The following is a 19,003-nucleotide window of genomic DNA, read 5'->3' on the forward strand; positions in this document are numbered from 1 at the left end:
TACTTATGAGAATGAAGTGAAAGTGAATAATAACTTGTATGGCCCCCCCTGCACAGGAATGCATTAAATACAATATTATTAACACAATGATTTGCAGTACACTGGAACAGCGATCCTTCTATTTGCTCTGTTTCAAACGAGGTGAGAGCTGAGTGGTTATTACTAACTTTGACTAGTGACATGAACTGTGCATATCTTACTATTATGGGGTCCTGGAACTCCAGATAATTCTGGGAGCAGTCCTGGTTGACGTGGAGATGGAATGCCTCTACCACCAGTTTGACTTGCTGCTGTGGTGGGGCATCAATGATCCATGTGCAGACAGTAAATGGTGGATAGGCATTTGGGAAATTAGGTGACATTGTGGTTTGCGGGGTGGAGGTTGCATTATATGTTCCGCCACACAATCCTGTGGGAAGCAATAACAACTTAATTAATTGTATCTCCATACCAGAAGGCATGTGAAAAAACAGTCCACCTCAGCAAAACTGCATAATTGTTTATTGGAATTCGTTATGCTTTCACATTGATCTCTTGATGATTCTTTAGAGGCCAAGTATAAATAGAAAACATTCTGATCATGGTGTCAAGCTACATCTGTCAGTCTCTGTGCCTACATATAGTCTACGTCCAGACAAATGTTTATTTTCTGTAGTCTCATGATACATATTAACCCTCTATAGTGAATTGTCCCATTTAACTCTTGAGGCTGACAATCATCTTGCAACCAAAAGAGGCTGGATTACAGATGGAGGCCAGTGATGCTGCTTTTAATTTGGCCATAAGATCCTTTGCAGAGTAGGGTCTACTTCTATTTTGAATTTTGGTGTGGAGAAGAGGCTCCTGGATTCAATGTTTAAACACACATTTCTCTTTGGGGATAATACATAAATAAATAAAAATACTTACGATCCACAATGGCATAGGTAGCATTGAAACCTGCCCTTTCCACGGAACTATCTGTGACAAACTTCACCACCAAGAAGTTACTGGTAGAAAGAAATGGAGCCGGCACTGAGGACCCACAGAAGGTGCCAGCTAAATTGGCATTTTCATTATCTCCATCATATATCTAAAAGGGGAGAAAACAGCAGATACCTCACTAGTTATTTTTGGAACTTGTGTTATTTCACAATAAACATATTCATAAATAGATTAACAGAAGTTTAGTTCTCTGAACTCTTATTTGACTTATGGTTTTAAGTACCTTTCCTCCCAAGAAAGGAAATGCTCTTGGGCTTTAATTAAAAATTGCTTATTATCAGAGTTTACATATTTAAATCAATTAATTATCTTAGAAAGTGTGATCTAATTATTTTAAAACTTAAAAGAAACAACAACGAATAGTCTAGAAGCACTTTAAAGACTAACAAAACATGTAGATGGTATCATGAGCTTTCACGGGCAAAGTCCAGTTCTTCAAATGAGCTCGTGATACCATCTACATGTTTTGTTAGTCTTTAAGGTGCTACTACACTATTCATTATTTTTTAAGTTTTTCCTGTTACAGACTAGTTTGGCTACCCCCCTGAAGCTTTTGAATTATTTTGGATTCTTAATTCAAGAAAGCAGCCAAAACCTCAACTTTTAATTTAAGGGGAGGTTCATTTTTTGATGAAAACTTAAACATTTTCAATGAACATGTTTTCACGGTGTCCCAATAATGGAAAACATTTTTCCATCAAAGATATTTTGGTGGAAAATTCTTGACCAGTCTATAGCCAACTTGATGCTGGGTGCCAGCATTTCTGAATGTCTTGCTATGTGCCCAGCTTACTGTACACTCATATACAACAGAATGGAGGCAAGGTGTGAGGATCCATTATCAGGATTGATCTTTTCCTAAGTTTTAAAATAAGAAGTGCTTGTAAACAGTGTGGTAGGAAAAAGTAACGCTTCAAGTATTCTTTCAAAGTACTTGCCTTTCTCTACAGTGTAAGTTCTATTTTGTCGATGGCATTTTGTATATAAATAAATTAGGCTACATATTTATACTTACAATTCAGTTAAATCCTGAAAATGAAACCTTTCCCCATGAAGTCAATGGCAAAACTCCCACTGACTTCTAAGAGGCCAGGATTTTGCCTTGAGTCCTTCAATCATTTTCAAAAACAAGCAATTTAATTTCTTTGTGAAGAATTTCTCCCTCTACTGATTAAATTTTAAATCTCTGATCCAACATGTTAGAATACGGATTCTCTTACTTTGACATAATCATATCGGCATGTTTGAGAAGATGATGCTTCAAGAACAAATGCAGTGAAGGTGAGGTTGATCAGCTTGTTTACAGTTGCAGCTATGATCCACACACATTCCAAGTTTTTGTCATATTTGCCGTCCATGTCAGAATCTGGCGAACCAAAGCTGTAACTTGAATTTGTCAAATAACCCCCACAGCCATGCTGAGGTCCTGTTAAGATAGCAAAAATTATTAAGTAAGGTCTGATAATTATTTACATTTGAAATCTTATTTTAATATCATGTCCCATATTTTTCTGTCATATACAGTAATATTGAATTGCATACCAAACAAAGCTATTTGAAGGATTGAAGTGCTCTGAACACAAAAAGCACAATATAAATATGAATCATGATGAGATATGGCAGACCATTGTAGAGAAGGGCATACGATTGACACACATACAATAGGTCTGGTTTATTCCATACATACTTCTCTGATACGATTTAGTAATAAATTAGAACCTATAAAATTCTTATGACTGAACAGGATCTAGGGAAAGTATGAATAGTGATGTTATGGGTGAAATTTTCAAGAGCTCCAAAGTCATTTAGGTATTTCTGAGCATGTTACCCCATATGAATATAGTAAATAAAGACATTTGAGGCCATCTGTTTAGCCTGAGAGGATGTTATCTGACTGCCTGACCTTCTCAGGCTCCAAAGAAGCTGCTAGAGAAATCAGAACAGTAACGAGGGGCATGGTTTTCAAAACAGACTAGTTATTTTTGGTACCTCAGGTTTTGAGTTCTCACCCCTTACAGGAACTTGATTTTCAGATGGTGGGTTCTCAGCACTTCCTGATGATCAGACCCCATTAAGGTGCCTCTCTCTGAACATCTGAGATCCCTAATCACTTTTTGAAAATATTGTCCTTGAAAAGCCATTTGAAAAGGAAGCGAAGTAGACAACAGAAAAATAGATAGAAGCAGAGTGGTTGGAAGACATTTCGGTATCATTTTTACCAGTTCCTCAATTTCTTATGTAAAGGGTGGCAAAAGCAGTAGTTCTCTCAAACGGTCTTTTTATCAATCCTCTAGAAAGATTTTTTTGAGCAGTAGGGGGCACTTTGACTTTGAAGATCTAGTAGAAAATCTAGTTAATGATACCCTTCCCCCATCTATCTGCTCACTCTTGCTCACATTTTAAGACTTAGGTGCCAAACATGAATTATGAGAGCCATACACATAGGATTAGACACAGACTGATTTTCAGAAGTCTAGAACTTCAGGAGGGTTTGCAGCTGCACAGCACAGTTGAAAATCAGGCACTTAATTAGATATTTATACCTATGTCCTTAAATGTAGTTACCCAGATATGAACATTTGTCCCTATAATTTATTAAAACATGCCTAGTTAGGTGACTTTTAGACAGAGACGATTATCCAGTAGATTGGACACTTCTTTATTAGCCTGTAAGCCATTCCTAACCCAAGTAAAATGTACAGAATATTTGCAGGGGCATTTGCTTGCATATGTTCTATATTCTAGTTTCCTGGTGTTGGACAGGTTCACAAAGCACTAGTTAAAACTGATTAGTTTGTTAAAATCTTACATGTTTCTCTGATCTCTTTGGGGATTCTTGTTTGATTATGTAACTCATTCAATGTAGTATAATAGGTATTGCTAAAGTCTTATTCCTGAAAATGTCGCAAGATGGGCAATAATAGTCTGTTATCTCCCACAATAAATGCTTTTGCAACAGTAAGATAAACAAAATAATTTTACTTTTTGTGGCTAAGCCACAAATGTACTTGGGTTCAGAATCTCGTCCTGGCAGATGTTTTAACTTTGACACACTGATACATTTCAAAGCATTACTAGTTATTGCCTGAGCTAGTGTTACAAAAGAATAGTCCTGGGGCAAAAATCAGCCTCCAGTCATCAGTATTGCATCAGTATCCTTGTGCTAGAGGCAACAGAGTTCTGCAAGACTGTAATAATGAAACCAGTGTGACTAAGGATAAAAGTCATCCTGCTCTTCCAACTGAAGCTGGGAAAACTCCACCCAAACAGAAGTTGATTTTTTTAAACCCTTTTCCCACTGAGACATTGAAAACATCTTTATCACTAGTAATAAAGGCCAGAATGAAAAAGACAAGGAATAGTTGGGTGTAATCTAGCTCCATGTACTAAAGAATCACATATTTGGATGAGTCTAAAGTAACTACATTTCTACTGCAGAACTTTTGAATAAATATGAGAGAAATGGGGCCAATTAATTATGAGCCAAAAAGGATACTTAGGAAGACTAAATCATCAGAGGGGAGAATGTATGTTGGGTGGGATATTGCTTTGATTCATTCTTCTCAGCGTTTATATATTTTCAGGATAAATATACTCTTTTGGAAGACAGTATATTAGAGTTTGATCCTGCAAGAGGGTCCACCAAACCACTTAAGCACATGCTCAATCTTAAGCATGTTTGTAGTCCCATGGAAACCAATGGGAGTGAGTCCTGAATAATTGTAGAGAATTGACTGACTGACACACATCACAGCAATCAAATTTGCTAGCATGCTAGTCCTCATTAATAGTTAGACCTACCTTTTCCCATAGTTTTTACGTTTCCTTTGTTTGTGCTACTTTAGAGCCAGGAACTTTGGATTGAATGGTAGTGTAGCTCATTGAGCAACTGACCAGGGCATATAGGATGAAATGCCCTGACAAAGGAGAAAACAGACCCTAAACTCTTATTACAGTAAATTAAATCTGGCTAGAATAGCTGATATGACACCTATGAGGGGATAAATTAATAAAGAGTTACATTTTTGTAGTTAATGAAACAGCTTTTTCATCAGTAGTATTGATAATGCTCAATCTGCTCAAAGGAATTTGAGATAAATGGAGAAATTTACAGAATATTATGAAAACTTAGGCTGACACCTAAAATGGAAACCAGCCAAGATATCACATAGTTTGCATCAAGCCAAATGCAGAGCACTACTTGTTGAAAAGCTATTTATTTAGGGTAGTTTTTTCTTCTGTTCAATGAAACAGTGACAAATTTTTATATCTGCTGAGGATCTGCCCCAGGTGTATGAATTCTTTCTGTTTTGGTTCTTCCTCTTCTCCTTCCACCTCCCACTCTACTTTATCATTACACAGTAGCTATTGATGACTAATTACATATGTCCATGAGGGATTTTTCAGCTGCTCATTCTTTTTGAGCAGCCAGTAATTTGATATTTAACTGTCCGCTTTTCCTTTTCTCATCTGCCCAGCATGGAGTCATTTGTGCACACTGAACATTTTTGAGTTTGTTTTGTTTTGGGAGAAGAAATGGCACAGATCTTAAATAGCTGGCATTTCTGGGAGATGTATATACTGTTCAGCTAAAGGACAACTACATGCGCTTCAAACACATTTAAAGGATGCATTCTGACTGCAATTGACTGCTAAACTTAATCAGCTATCTCACCAGTGCATTCTTGTGAATAATTATTTCTTAACACATATTGCAGAAACAAGGGTATATTTATAATCAGAGCACAAGAGTTAATTCATTATAAATAGATATTATAAGAATGTTACAGACATTATTTGTTAATGTTATAAGCACATTAGGAGCTATTATGAATCAGTCATTCTTAGCTTTGCAGCCTATAGCACCCCTTTTGGGAGATTGATTTTTCTTGTGTACCCCTAGTTTCACCTCACTAAAAAACTACTTGCTTACAAAAATCAGATATAAAAATACAAAAATGTCCCAGCATGCTATTATGAAAAAAAAAGATTAATTTCTTACTTTTAACATATCATTATAAAATAAATTGATTGGTATATAAAGATTGTACTTACATTTCAGTGTATCATATATAGAGCAGTATAAACAAGTCTGGATGAAATTTTAGTTTTCACTGACTTTGCTAATGCTTTTTATGAAATCTGTTGTAAAAGCAGACAACTATCTAGAGGAGTTGATGTACTCCCATAAAAGACTTCTGCATACCCCCCAAGTGTGCTACTAAGTAGAGCTATGTGAAATGTTCACGCAATTAAATCCCAAATGCACAGTATTTGCATGATTTTGGCTTTTATTACATACCCCTTGGAAATTCATTTGAGCTTGCCTGGGCAAAAGTATTAGGAGATTAGTTTAGGGGACTTATTGTTCAAGGGAAAAATATTTCCCCTTTAAAATATTTCACTATAAATCTGAGGTTCACTTTTCTAATCTGTGTCCCCCCCTTCCAGCGTTTGTCAGGATTTAACTGTTACTGCAGATCAGCAGTTCTACTGGAAAGATGTTACTAAGATAATTGTATATAAATCAGTGCAATAAATTATGTTATTAGTGTATGGTTTATACAGATTATAAATGACACCTAATTGCACAGTCCAGTAGCTATATTTTGCCTTAAAATGCACACGAGGCCCAATCTTCAGAGGTGCTGAACAACCAAAACTCCAAATGAAGTCAATAGAAGCTGCAGATGCTCAGCCCTTCTGAAAATCAGGGCCATGGTACTTGTATATTGACAAATACACACAATTCCAAGGGTAGAATGTGGGATTAATATTATATATTCCAAGGCTTTGTGTTAACAGTATAAAATGAGTACAAATTCTGCTGCAACCATTTTCACTATACAGGCAGTCCCGGGTTACATGGATCCAACTTACATCGGATCCCTACTTACAAACAGGGTGAGGCAACCCCGCACTAGCTGCTTACCCCCAGCAGACCAGGGAGACGCGAAGCTAGCGCCCCCCCCAGCAGACCAGGGAGATGCGGAGCGGCTTTTCTCAGCAGAAACCTCAGCTTGAGAATAAAGGACTGAGGGAAGTGAGGTGTGGGAGAATAAAACTGAGCTCTGGAGAATTGTTTGGCTAGAGTTTCTCCTACAATATGTACCAGTTCCGACTTACATACAAATTCAACTTAAGAACAAACCTACAGTCCCTATCTTGTACGTAACCCGGGGACTGCCTGTATTGATAAAATAAATTTGCATTCAGTTAAGAGAAATATCTCCCTAACCATAAACCTTTTAGCAAGTACCTTGCTAGAATACTTGGATTAAAACAAGAAAGAAGGACTTATATAGACACATAGGCTATGTCTAGACTAGCCAGTTTTTCCGGTAAATCATCCGCTTTTCCAGAAAAATTTGCCAGCTGTCTACACTGGCCGCTTGAATTTCCGCAAAAGCACTGACGATCTCATGTAAGATTGTTAGTGTTCTTGTGGAAATACTATGCTGCTCCCGTTCGGGCAAAAGTCCTTTTGCGCAAAACTTTTGCACAAAAGGACCAATGTAGACAGCTCAGATTTGTTTTCCGCAAAAAAGCCCTGATCGCGAAAATGGCGATCGGGGCTTTTTTCTGGAAAGCTCATCTAGATTGGCATGGATGCTTTTCCGCAAAAAGTGCTTTTGCGGAAAAGCGTCCGTGCCAATCTAGACACTCTGTTCCGAAAATGCTTTTAACGGAAAACTTTTCCGTTAAAAGCATTTCTGGAAAATCATGCCAGTGTAGACGTGGGCCCAGTTGCCGAGTATGTCATAGGGTTGCCAGGTGTCCGGTATTTTCACCTCCTGGCAGGGAAAAAAACAGAAAATACTGGACATTTTAGGTGTCCGGTATTTTCTGATTTTTTTTTTTAACCAGACTAGAGGTGAAAATACCGGACTGTCCAGGTCAATACCAGACACCTGGCAACCCTATTCCTTGCCCATCCAAAACAGCATTATGTTGGGGGAAAGAGAAATTCCCTACATTGACACATACATTTCCTAGCATATCCATACAACTGTGGGCAGCCCACAGCACAGTGCCTTTAGAACAGAGGTGGGCAACCTGAGGCCTGCAGGCTGCATGTGGCCCATTGAGATTCTGTGTGTGTCCCACAAGACATTATATTTACTGTTGCCCATGCACAGGGTTGCCAGATTGCACTGGTTTTCATCTGCCTAGTTTTCTCCTATTGGTATTACTAATGTGACACCCATGTAAAGCAAGGGCACATGAAGTGAGGTGCATGCTGATTGCATTCAACATGGACTGTGTGATCTGCTCACTCTCACTGCATCAAGTTAAAGTGCTGGTATGTTTCAGTCGGCGCATCCTGCAATTCTAATCACGTAAGCAGAGTTAGCAAAACTATCCTGCCCTTAGAGACCATCTTGGTTATGACAATCTTGCAGCCCACTGAGATGAATGAGGGCCACTCATACAGCCCACTCACTAGCCAAGGTTGCCCATCGCTGCCTTAGAATGTTAATGCTGCTCCAAAATCCAGCTCCAAAGAAAATGGCACACTTTAAGAAAGCTGTTAAAACTGTGGAAGCAGGCCACAAAAGGCCTGAAAGTTTGGTCAACGGACTGGGCCTATATGTGGTGCATGCTACATCAGAAGCTTCCTGAGTGAGTTGAGTTAGAGACAAAGAAACTGCAAGGCTTGCAAAAAAGAAAAATGTACTTATCAAGAACTAACAGATGTGACCACTTAAGTACAGATGGTCCTAGTTTCCTGCTAAATTCCATTATGTGCTCATGGGAGTTACAAAGGTATATAAACTCAGATTTCCTTTGTTAAGGCAGAGTCTGTATTGACAGAACCTCTGTCGTGCTGCATCCTCTCCTATGGCCACAGTAAATAAACACTTCTGCCTTACCTGAATCTGTAGATCAGACTGTGTGTTTATTCCGCGACAAAATTTTCCTTTTGATTGCTCAGAATATGACACTTACTATCATAACTAAAGTTTCAGAGGGGTAGCTGAGTTAGACTTAACAGGAAAAACTTAAAAAACAACAAATAATCTGGTAGCACTTTAAAGACACAGGGTATGTCTACACAGCAAAGTTATTTCAAAATAAGAGCCCTTATTTCGAAATAACTTTACTAGCGTCTACACAGCCAAACCACTATTTCAAAAGTAATTCGAAATAGCGGAGCATTTATTTCGAATTTGGTAAACCTCATTCCAGAAGGAATAACGCCAAATTCAAAATAGCTATTTTGAAATAAGTGCTGTGTAGACACTTCTATCAAAATAGGGGGCCGCCAGCCTTCTCAGGGTGCCCTGGTGGCCACTCCAGCCTCAACCAAGAACACTCCTCTCCCTCTCTGGAGCCCTTAAAGGGGTTGACTCTGGCCACAGTGCCTGTGCCAGCTCCAATCCTGCCAGCCCAGAGCCAGCAGTCACTGTTCCTGACCTAGTGGCCCCAAAACATGAGCCAGCAAGCCACCGGGAGCCATCCCTCCACCGCTCCCCAGGAGCAGTCTGCCAGCTATTTCAAAATGCATTTTGTGTGTAGACTCATTATTTTGAAATAACTTATTTCGAATTAACTATTTCAAAATAAGATATTTCGAAATAACACTGTAGTGTAGACATACCACCTACATGTTTTGTTAAGGTATCATGTGCTTTTGTGGGCACATCCCACTTCTTCAGATGACCAGAATGTTGGAAGTCCATAACAAAGATTAAAGAAGGCAAGGAGGAAGGGAAGGGAGAGGGAAGAAAAAATTGGAGGAGAGGAGGGGGAAAGAGGACATTGGGTAGATAAGTTTGAAAGGAATAGTTGAGCCTGTCTGTAACAGGAAAAACTTAAAAAACAACATTTGTTTTTTAAATCTTTCCTGTTACAGACTGGTTCGGCTATGCCTTTGAAACTTATCTACCCAATGTCCCCTTCCCCCCTTCCAATTTCCCCCCTCCCTCTTTGCCCTCAGTGACCACCTTTTTATAAAATTCTCAAAGGATGAACTACAGAAAATGCTGTTTTGGTACCATCCATAAGAGGAGCCTAATTAGCAATGAAATTTGAAGAGTTTATGAAGAAAGGAAATAAGGTAAATTTAGTTTTCTGCAACTGAGTTCATGCATTCTGCTCACTCACCTTTTTCCAAGACATAATCAGGGTCACCGACAACATTAAACAGAGCACAATAATTACATTATCCAGCTGTGCTTCTCTAACATATCCACAGAATAATGTACTAATTGTAGAATAATAGAGATTTATACTTGAAGTTGCTCTACAGATACTTCCTCAGAAATTTGCAGTCCTAAGCTGCCATCTGATTGCATTTGCTGTTGGGGTGCATTTACAGTGCACCTGTAGGTCGAAGCAATGTGAGCTATGCAAATTGCGTATCTTATTTCGATCTAATTTCAAAATGGCTTATTTTGAAATTTGGCACTGTCTACACAGTGCCAAATTTTGAAATAAAGTGCTATTCCGACAAGTCCCTTAACCCTCATGGAACGAGGGTTACAGAGATGCTGGATTAACGCACCCATTATTTTGAAATATATTTTGAAATAACGGATGCATTTAAAGACGTGGAATAGCTATTTCAGGATACTTCCGGTATCCCAAAATAGCACTGCTGTCCAGACATAGCCTTGAAGAGATACCGTTTCTGTGTTCCTAGCAAACCATATTTTTTTCAGACATTAGGGTGTTACTCTAAAGACTAATTTAAAATAACAAGCTGTATGGTTTTTGTGGTTTCTGTGTCTCAGTTATTAAGCAGTTTTTTAATGCTCAAAATGCAAATATATGTTACAAAGTTTCTTGGAGCTATGCATCAGCCCAGCCAAAATATAATGGTTTATGGTATCGTGATGCTTTAAAATGTTGATAGATATGATTTCCTATTTCTTAGTCACTTTTTACCAGCATGAGATCTTAAGAATCCTATATAAGTACCCTAGAGCTCATGCCTAATGTCTTGATTCCTCCGTGTTCGGGGGAGACAAGGGGACAAGACAGAGAGAGAGAAATCCAAAAGCCACCTCCAATATACATGTTACTTATTGTGACAAAGCCACATGTGACAATATAAAAAAGTTGTGGGAGGCAGATATGAAAGTCCCTGAATGGTGTAGGCCTTTTTCTATAAACTGAAAAGTTTCTCTCAGATTAATTAGATACACTTGCATCCAGTTAAGGGCTCCCAATGACTTTTAAAAACCCTTCTTCTTATGAGATGGGGTGAGAAGCCAGCTACAGCAGGGAGAAAAGGCTTCTCCTGGGTGGAAGGCTCTCTTTATAGTAAACCCCCCCAAGTTAACAGCTGTTTAAGTAATAAGGCAACCTCCCAAGGAGGGAGCAGGGAAAGGTATTCCTTTTCGCGTTGTGCATTTTTTTAAATTGTTTTTCTTAAGAAAACTACTTGACCATACCCTGAGGCTCAACTTGTAAACACACTGAAAAATAAACCTACAAAGTGAAACCGATTTACTCCAGGCCCCACTGCCTCAGGCAGAAACTGAGGCCAATGAGGTGTCTTGCAATTCACACACGTGCATGTGCACGCGCGCGCACACACACACACACAGCAATTCACACACATGCATGTGCGCGCGCGCGTGCGCACACACACACACACACACACACACAAAGATCTATTTCACTCCTGTATAGATCCATTCATTTAGTTCCTGAATTAGTCCTGCAGCTGCACAATGATCCTCTCCCTGGGAACTATATTAATCTCCCTTCAGAAATACCCTCAAATGTTCTTTTTTAAAATTGATATAAAGCTAATCTTCTCCTGGGGAAACAATTAAGGTTCCTGCTAAATCACTGAATTTTTGGCCATCTTTCAGTGTTTCTTTGAGCAAAATATCATACAAATAAATCTAGAGCAGCAATTACCAACCCATGGTCCACAGCCCCCTAGGGATCCACAGACTAAGGGCATGCCTACACTCAGGGCATAAGCCGACCTAAATTATGCAATTCCAGCTACATGAATAACATAGCTGGAGTCAGTATAGCTTAGGTTGACTTACTGTGGTGTCTATACCATGCTGTATCAATGGGAGAAACTCTCCCATCAACTTACCTTATGTTTTTCATACAAGAATTGACAGGAGTGTTCTGTGGTCAATTTAACAGGTCTGCACTAGACCGACTAAATCGACCCCCCCCCCAATGGATCGATCCCTGCCATAGTGGAGACAAGACCTATGGCTAAGACCTTTGTCATTACACTGAATAGTGGTTTTCAATGTATGGTCCACAAACCCTTGGGGGTCTGCAGACTATGTCTAAGATTTCTAATGGGGTCTACGCTTCCATTTGGAATTTTCTGGGGGTGTATAAATGAAAAAAAAAGGGTTAAATCCACTAATTTAGAGTCAGTGCCTGAAAACACTTCTGACCGCCTGCTAGACTGAGCAGTGAGACAAGCCTCACTGCATGACAGCTTTGGGAGTCCCTGATGATCTCATCTTTGAAGCACAGGTTTACAAGAGTATAGACCTATCATGCCTGGAACTTAATAGCTTTCCACAGAGAGCACTATATACAACAACATTAGCAGAAGTACATTTGATGGAACACATGAGAGAACAGACCATCAGGAAGGTTTTAACATTTTCTGTAGTGATTACTGAACTAAAGCTAAGAGGAGTTAATAACAGTAATGGCCATGAGGGTCTCTGGGAATACCATGTTTGGCAAGGCTATGGCGCCAGTTATGTTCCTTATCCCTAAACACTTTCTCAGATTGTAACAAATGAAAAACAGTTACTTGGTGAGGGGGTTCAATGGCTCAGCAAAAGGCTATATGTATCCTGTCACAAGGGCTTTCATTCTGGAGAGTCTGAGGCATGCTTTATAAACATGACCATTACATCTTTTTTGATTGTTTGTCCAGAGAATGAATTAATGAGGCAACAGAGTGTTAAAGCAGTTTAAGTGTGATAATCAGTGATAGCTTATCACCACTAACAATTGTTACAGATGTTACAGAAAGATGGGAGTGCAGCTTTCAGACTCAGCAGGGAGATGGACTTTAAAATGTAAGCATTTGGCCAAAGCAAGAATCAAGAACTGCTCATATCACTGTTGAGGGTGCTCATAGAAAACAGGGTTTTTGCTGACGTAATCAATTTATTCCATTACAGTCACAGAACTACACGCTGGACTGGCCTAAGGATTTAGGGGAGGTCAGTGAAATGATTTGTTGGGGCACGTCAAGCTTAGCTGACAAAGGTACGGAATGGGTGTTGTGGGAGAGAGGCAATGCTACGAGAGGAGGGAAGCAGGAAGGAGGCTGCCTATATTTAGGTCATCGCTAGCCTCTTGCTACAGAAGTAGATCCCGGCTGCTCTGCCGAGGTCTGGTCAAAGTTGCCAGCATTTAAAATATATATTTTTGAGGAAAAAGTCCCCCAAAGAAGGGGATGTAGGTACCTCTCTGTCTTCTGCCACTCACGGGACAAATGTGTATTTTATGAAGTAGGTAAGTGTTAAATTAAGGCTATGTCTGTGCTTATGGGGCAACATGTATAATATAGGAACGACACACATAGCTTCCTGCTACAGGAGACTGTGTCCACACTTGTCTACTTGAGAGACAAGGGGAGGGGAGGGCGAAGGAATATATTTTATTGGTGGTGTGAGAGACAAGCTTTCGAGCCACAAAGCTCTTCTTCATATCATCTCACCCTCACTGTGTCCATCTCATATCCTAGGACCAATGCAGGTACATCAACACTTGCACTTCTGAAGCGTCAAGGGGTTAGTCTATACAGGATAAACTTAAAAAACAACAAATGGTCTAGTAGCACTTTATAGACTATCAAAACATGTAGATGGTATGATGAGCTTTTGTGGGCACAGCCCACTTCTTCAGATGACTTCTGAGAGCCCCACCTTGTGGAAGTAAGTCAGCGGGAACGCATTCTTACCTATTGTCTCTCTGAAAGATGCTTTCCAGCCCCCAGCAACTTCAAAGAAATCAGTCTTGAACACCAGAAGCATGTCATTGCTGGAGCTCTTAATAGTTGGAGGAGGTTCTGAGCCACAGAATTTGCCAATGAGAGGAGCATAGATGTCTGACCCATCATACACAGCCACAGAATCTTTGTAACAAGAGGAAGAAGCTTCAAGGTGGAAGTCATTGAATCTGTAAGATACAATGTAGGGGGTTATGTTATTGCAGTTTTGTTTTTATTCAGATGTGTGATTTTTGGTGTTTCTGAAGATGATTAATAATATGGCCAGAGCCAAGCATAGGGTGGGGAGAGCTAGGCAAAATAGTTTAATTCAATCCAGAACTATTTGTGAATTTGACAGTAATTGGGCATAAGGGATAAAGAATATGAGGCAGGGGACACCCCTTTTCCCAGTGCTTTTCTTTTTTTTAACAAAAAAAGTGCTGGTACTTCAGGGGAAAAGGTGCCAGTAGACCAGGGGAAAAATTGTTGAGCTCTGACTGGAGGTGCCGGTACTGTGTCTGGAGGTGCCAGTACTGCATACCAGGCAGTACCATCACAAAAAAAGCACTGCCTCTTCCTATTTTGTGAACCTACCCAGCTTTACAAAACAAAATAATTTTGGGCTGAACAAAGCATTTCATTTGACTCAAAATGTACTTTTTTGATTCACCAAAATTCCAAAAAAAATTCAGACATGATTGAAACCCAAGCTGATTTTACTCCCAGAAATTCTGTCAAACTGAAAAATCAGTTATTCACCCAGCTCTAAGTGTGGATAGGTGCCCTGCATTTCTTTCAGAGAAGAGAGTTTGAAAAAAAGTTTAAATATTAGTGACTCCATTTCTCCCCAGGCCAGATATGCTCACAAGACAAATTTGAAGTGAAACTTCACAACCAGCATGTATCAACATGGTTGTCTTCATTTCCAGGTCCTATGCAGATGAAGCATATTCTTTGAGAATCAGTATCCTCACTCATTTTTGCAAACAGCCAAACCAATCTTCAACTTCTCTGATCTGTCTGGATATACATGAAATGTAGAACCAGACCACAAGCCATTATGCTATTTATCCGGGCAAAATGTATTCTGCTCAGACTCAACTTTTTCATAATTCCCGCCCGCCTAATGCTACACATGAAGTATGAACATCATTAAAACACATATGTTATTTTGTTTAAGAAATTTTAAGCTGCAGCATTTTGTGGTTGTAACATCTTTTTTAAATTATGCCATTTCTGGGAAGGGAATTATTATCTGGGCTTATAGGAAATAAGGTCACTAGTATCCAAAAGAGGATTTTAATTTACATTATTCATAAACGCATAACTGCTCCAAAGCAGCTGATTGGTAGGTTTAACTATGAGTGAACAGCATTTTCTACAACGATCTGTTCCCTTTGTAAGTCACAGTGGGAAGCTAAAATTACAGGGATATCTGGCAAATAATAACTAGTTAGTAAGATAATTTTCAACGGGTCCAGTGCTTTCCATGTTTTCCATTGGAAAAGAGATGATATGATGACTCTCTATACTTAAAAAAATCAGAACCAGAGACCTTCCGTCCCTCTTAATGAGATGCAGAACTTGGACTACGTACTTGAGTGCCACGACTTTGTTGTTTCCAACTGTGATGTGGTATGAGCAGTTCATATTGTTGTGGTAATCAGTAAATGAATGGGCATGGCTGCTGACTGTGCCAGAGGAGCCATTGAAGAGGCCACCACAAGCTGCAATGAAAGCAAAAAGATGAGGCAGAGATCAGTTTGTATCTGAATATAAACTAGATCCCAAATGGGAGAATATTGTGAAGTAATGGGGATAATTTTACTCTCCAGACACAGGCCAGGCAAGATTCTGGATAATTAACAGGAGCATCTCTCTCTGTCATGCTAAGCAGAGTTTATTGTGGAAGTTTATACCACCCTGAAATGTAAAATGAACTCTTATGATTTTGACTATGGTTTTCTGGTACATTTTCCCCTCCCCCATGATATCATGCTTATGCAATTAAGAACAGGCAAAATCCTGACCCTGCCTTATTAGAAATAAAAGAGGGCAGGGATAAGTGCCAGGAAGCCACGTAAACTGGTTGTGAACTAGGTGCATCTTGAGAAGTGGGTTTGCACCTGCTCTGTGATGGTACTTGGTGGCTAGAGAACTTGGGAAAATGGGGCATATTTTCAGCTCCTTTGAACTCATTGGGAGTTTTACTTAAATGGGGTCAAGATTTCATTCCATCTATTGGTGCTGGAAGTAGGGGTGCTGCAGCACTCCTAGATTTGAAGTGATTCCTATTATATACAAGGTTTACAGTTTGGGTCAATGGCTCATAGCACCCCCATTAGAGAGATTGTTCCAGCACCTCTGATTCCATCTCCTCTCATTTAACCCTAGTCATAATGTCACTCTCTACCTCCTTCCTGCTGGAGCAGAGGGATTGTTCTGGAGTAATGAATCCTAGTCTGTTCTAGAAGGGTGGAGAGGGCAGGAACCATACCAGTCACTGTAGGGTAGTTTCCTCTCCCCTTGGGATTCTTCAGCTGTTTGGGGGGTGGGAAAGAAATTCCTAAGCTACACATTTCACCCACGAAATGTGTCTGGCCCACGAAAGCTCATCATCTAATAAACCATCTTGTTAGTCTTTAAAGTGCTACATAGTCCTGTATTACATTTCACCCAGTGTCTTCCCAGCTGGGAGGAATCTGCTCTCTCTCCTCTGCTGAAGCATCTGGAAGGCATTTTGACTCAGTACTACCTCTGCCAATGGCATTCAGCAAGTGGGTTGAGTCATAGCCTGTGTCTTTGGGGAGGGGCTGTGACTAGGTGGCTCTGTACATGCGACCAAGCTGCTTCAGAACAGGGCCAGTTTAAGCATCTGCAAGCTGTGGGATGAAGGTGCTCCTGTGAATTTCTCACCAGGGATGCTGCCAGGGTTAGGATGGGTATGTTCTCAACGTCACTTCTTGGGAGAATAAATCCTTTACAGAACCAGCGAGGCCCACTGATGGGGGAGGAGGCGGTTGTGGCAGGGGCCAAAGGGGGAAAATGCCCAGGGGCCCAGTGATTCTAAAGAGCCTGGGGCTCTGGCTACTGCCACCAGCAGTGGTGCCCTCAGCCCCAGGCCTTTTAAATAGCTGCCAGAGCCCTGCACATTGTGCTCCAAAAGCACTGACACCTGGTGGGGGGGAGGGCGGAAGGGTGCACCAAGCTTTGGGCAGCACACAGGGCTGACTGCCCCCAGCCCTGCTCCTACTGCCTGAGGCCCTGCCCCTTCTGGGAGCACAGAGCCAATCCCCTCACCTTGCTAAGGAGCTCAGCAAGGCTGTAGCCTCCCCTGAAACCAGCTGAAACCCTCACTGCCTAGCCATGCTCTTTATTTTATAACCTTAACATGGCCCTCACTGACCCGTGCTCTGCTGACAAATGGCCCAAACCTCCGCACAGCTTCTCATGTTCTAAGGACTAGCTTTTGCCCCAAGGCAGCCTCCAGCTTCACAAAGCAAAGCCCAGGCAGGCTGCTGAATGCACAACTCCTCCTTCCACATTCACAGCTCAGGTAGGGGGGCTGCTTAACACTGAACACTGGAACTTTGACAAATAAGAGACAAAAGCTAAGTGGATTAAAAAGCAGCATTCATGCTAGGCAAGCAGAGGAAAACCTTTTCATTTCTCTTTCAGCGAACAATACAACTCGAAGGAAGAGGAATGTTAATTGCTAGAATCAGCGCTGTACAGAGCAACAAGCTAATAAGGCCACAGTTATACTTCTCAAATGTCAGAAGTCACAAGTTACATAGCAGCAGCCAACTTGAGTGAGTTCTGAAGGTCTTTTCATGAATAAATGCACATTGTCATCCTTCATTGCTGTTCTGTCTAGCCTGGGGTGATTCATTTTAAAAGAAAACTATTTGACTTTATACATTTTGCTGGGGCTCTTCATAGGGGGAGGGTAACGAGGGAAATTTCAGCTCTGTTAACAGCACGCTCTTCCATGTGCTTTGTTGATGCAAATGAAGTTAGGTTGTTTTTTTTCAAAAACCAGACAATAGTTAAATTTATCTTGAAAAAAGAATCAGTTAGGATTTATTAATTTTGTACAGTAGTAAGAACTTCCTATATTCATTTCTCTTTCCTAATACCTGCTTCCTCTTTAAAAGAAAGATTCTGATGTGAATCATGATCTGTATTTGTGGAGTATGTACATTGAAAGGAAAAATGTGTTTAGACCCGATTTTCACTGACATTAAGGCACCTTTAGGCTGTCTCTGATGAGTAGGTGTAAACATAAATGAGCCTACTTTAAGACCTCTCTACTCTGCCAGTGCAATGGTCTTGGTGTAACTGAGAATTAGGCCGAGAGTATTATTTTTTGCCACCCTCCTGGATTTAATAAATTTTCTTCAGATCCCCTTATGTAGATAATTCTTGTAAATGAGGAGAGTAGAGTGCCCAGGTCATGGGATAGCCCTGTTCACTCCCAGACCCTACTCCTAAAAACCCTCATTGCAGAGAGAATGGGGAGCATGAACTCTGCTCATTTAAGGGACATCCAAAGCACAACACAATGTCTCCTCTCCAGTGCAGCACTTGCTGTTCCCTATGTGGTGCACATGAAGAAGAGTCAGCTGACATTTGCTCGCTCAAATCTGACAACTTCTGCCCCACAAAGTGGATTGCTCTAGCTACTCACGGATTATTCTGTAGGTTGCCAGGAATCCAGGGCCTACTATATGAGAGTCAGTGTAGAAGTTGAGGAGCATAGAACCAAAGGTACTGACAGGCCTAGGGATCTCAGTACCACACATTGTGGTGACAGGATATGGAGTTACCCTGGAACCTCTGAAAATTTTCAATCCATCATAAGCACAAATTCCAGTGGAGAGTGTCTGGGCTGCAAAGTATGTGAAATAGAGAAGTATTAGCAGCATACATTCAAAGGAACTTATTTAGTATTCACATACATATACCTCACAGAGTAATATAATAATAAAATGCACACTTTCCACCCAAGGATCTTAAAACACTTCACACGATAGATTACTCCTTATAACTCCTTAATTCTCTGTGAAATAA

The 19,003-nt window shown here is 40.3% G+C and overlaps 1 protein-coding gene across 3 annotated transcripts in view; it reads right to left on the minus strand.

The window, feature by feature from the left end:
- The window catches only part of LOC102443731 (tRNA (cytosine(38)-C(5))-methyltransferase), a 277,295-nt gene that overhangs the window by 7,359 nt on the left and 250,933 nt on the right, over positions 1-19,003 (minus strand). For all 3 annotated transcript variants that reach the window (XM_025182828.2, XM_006119493.4, XM_075922454.1), the window contains 6 exons: positions 18,621-18,821; positions 15,528-15,657; positions 13,901-14,118; positions 2,205-2,410; positions 910-1,072; positions 201-409 (listed from right to left, as the gene is read on the minus strand). In XM_025182828.2, the coding sequence (XP_025038613.2) occupies positions 201-409; positions 910-1,072; positions 2,205-2,410; positions 13,901-14,118; positions 15,528-15,657; positions 18,621-18,821 (1,127 nt within the window). The remainder of the gene's footprint in view (positions 1-200; positions 410-909; positions 1,073-2,204; positions 2,411-13,900; positions 14,119-15,527; positions 15,658-18,620; positions 18,822-19,003) is intronic.

Source organism: Pelodiscus sinensis, chromosome 2 (assembly GCF_049634645.1).
Source record: "Pelodiscus sinensis isolate JC-2024 chromosome 2, ASM4963464v1, whole genome shotgun sequence".
Classification (NCBI taxonomy): Eukaryota; Metazoa; Chordata; order Testudines; family Trionychidae; genus Pelodiscus; species Pelodiscus sinensis.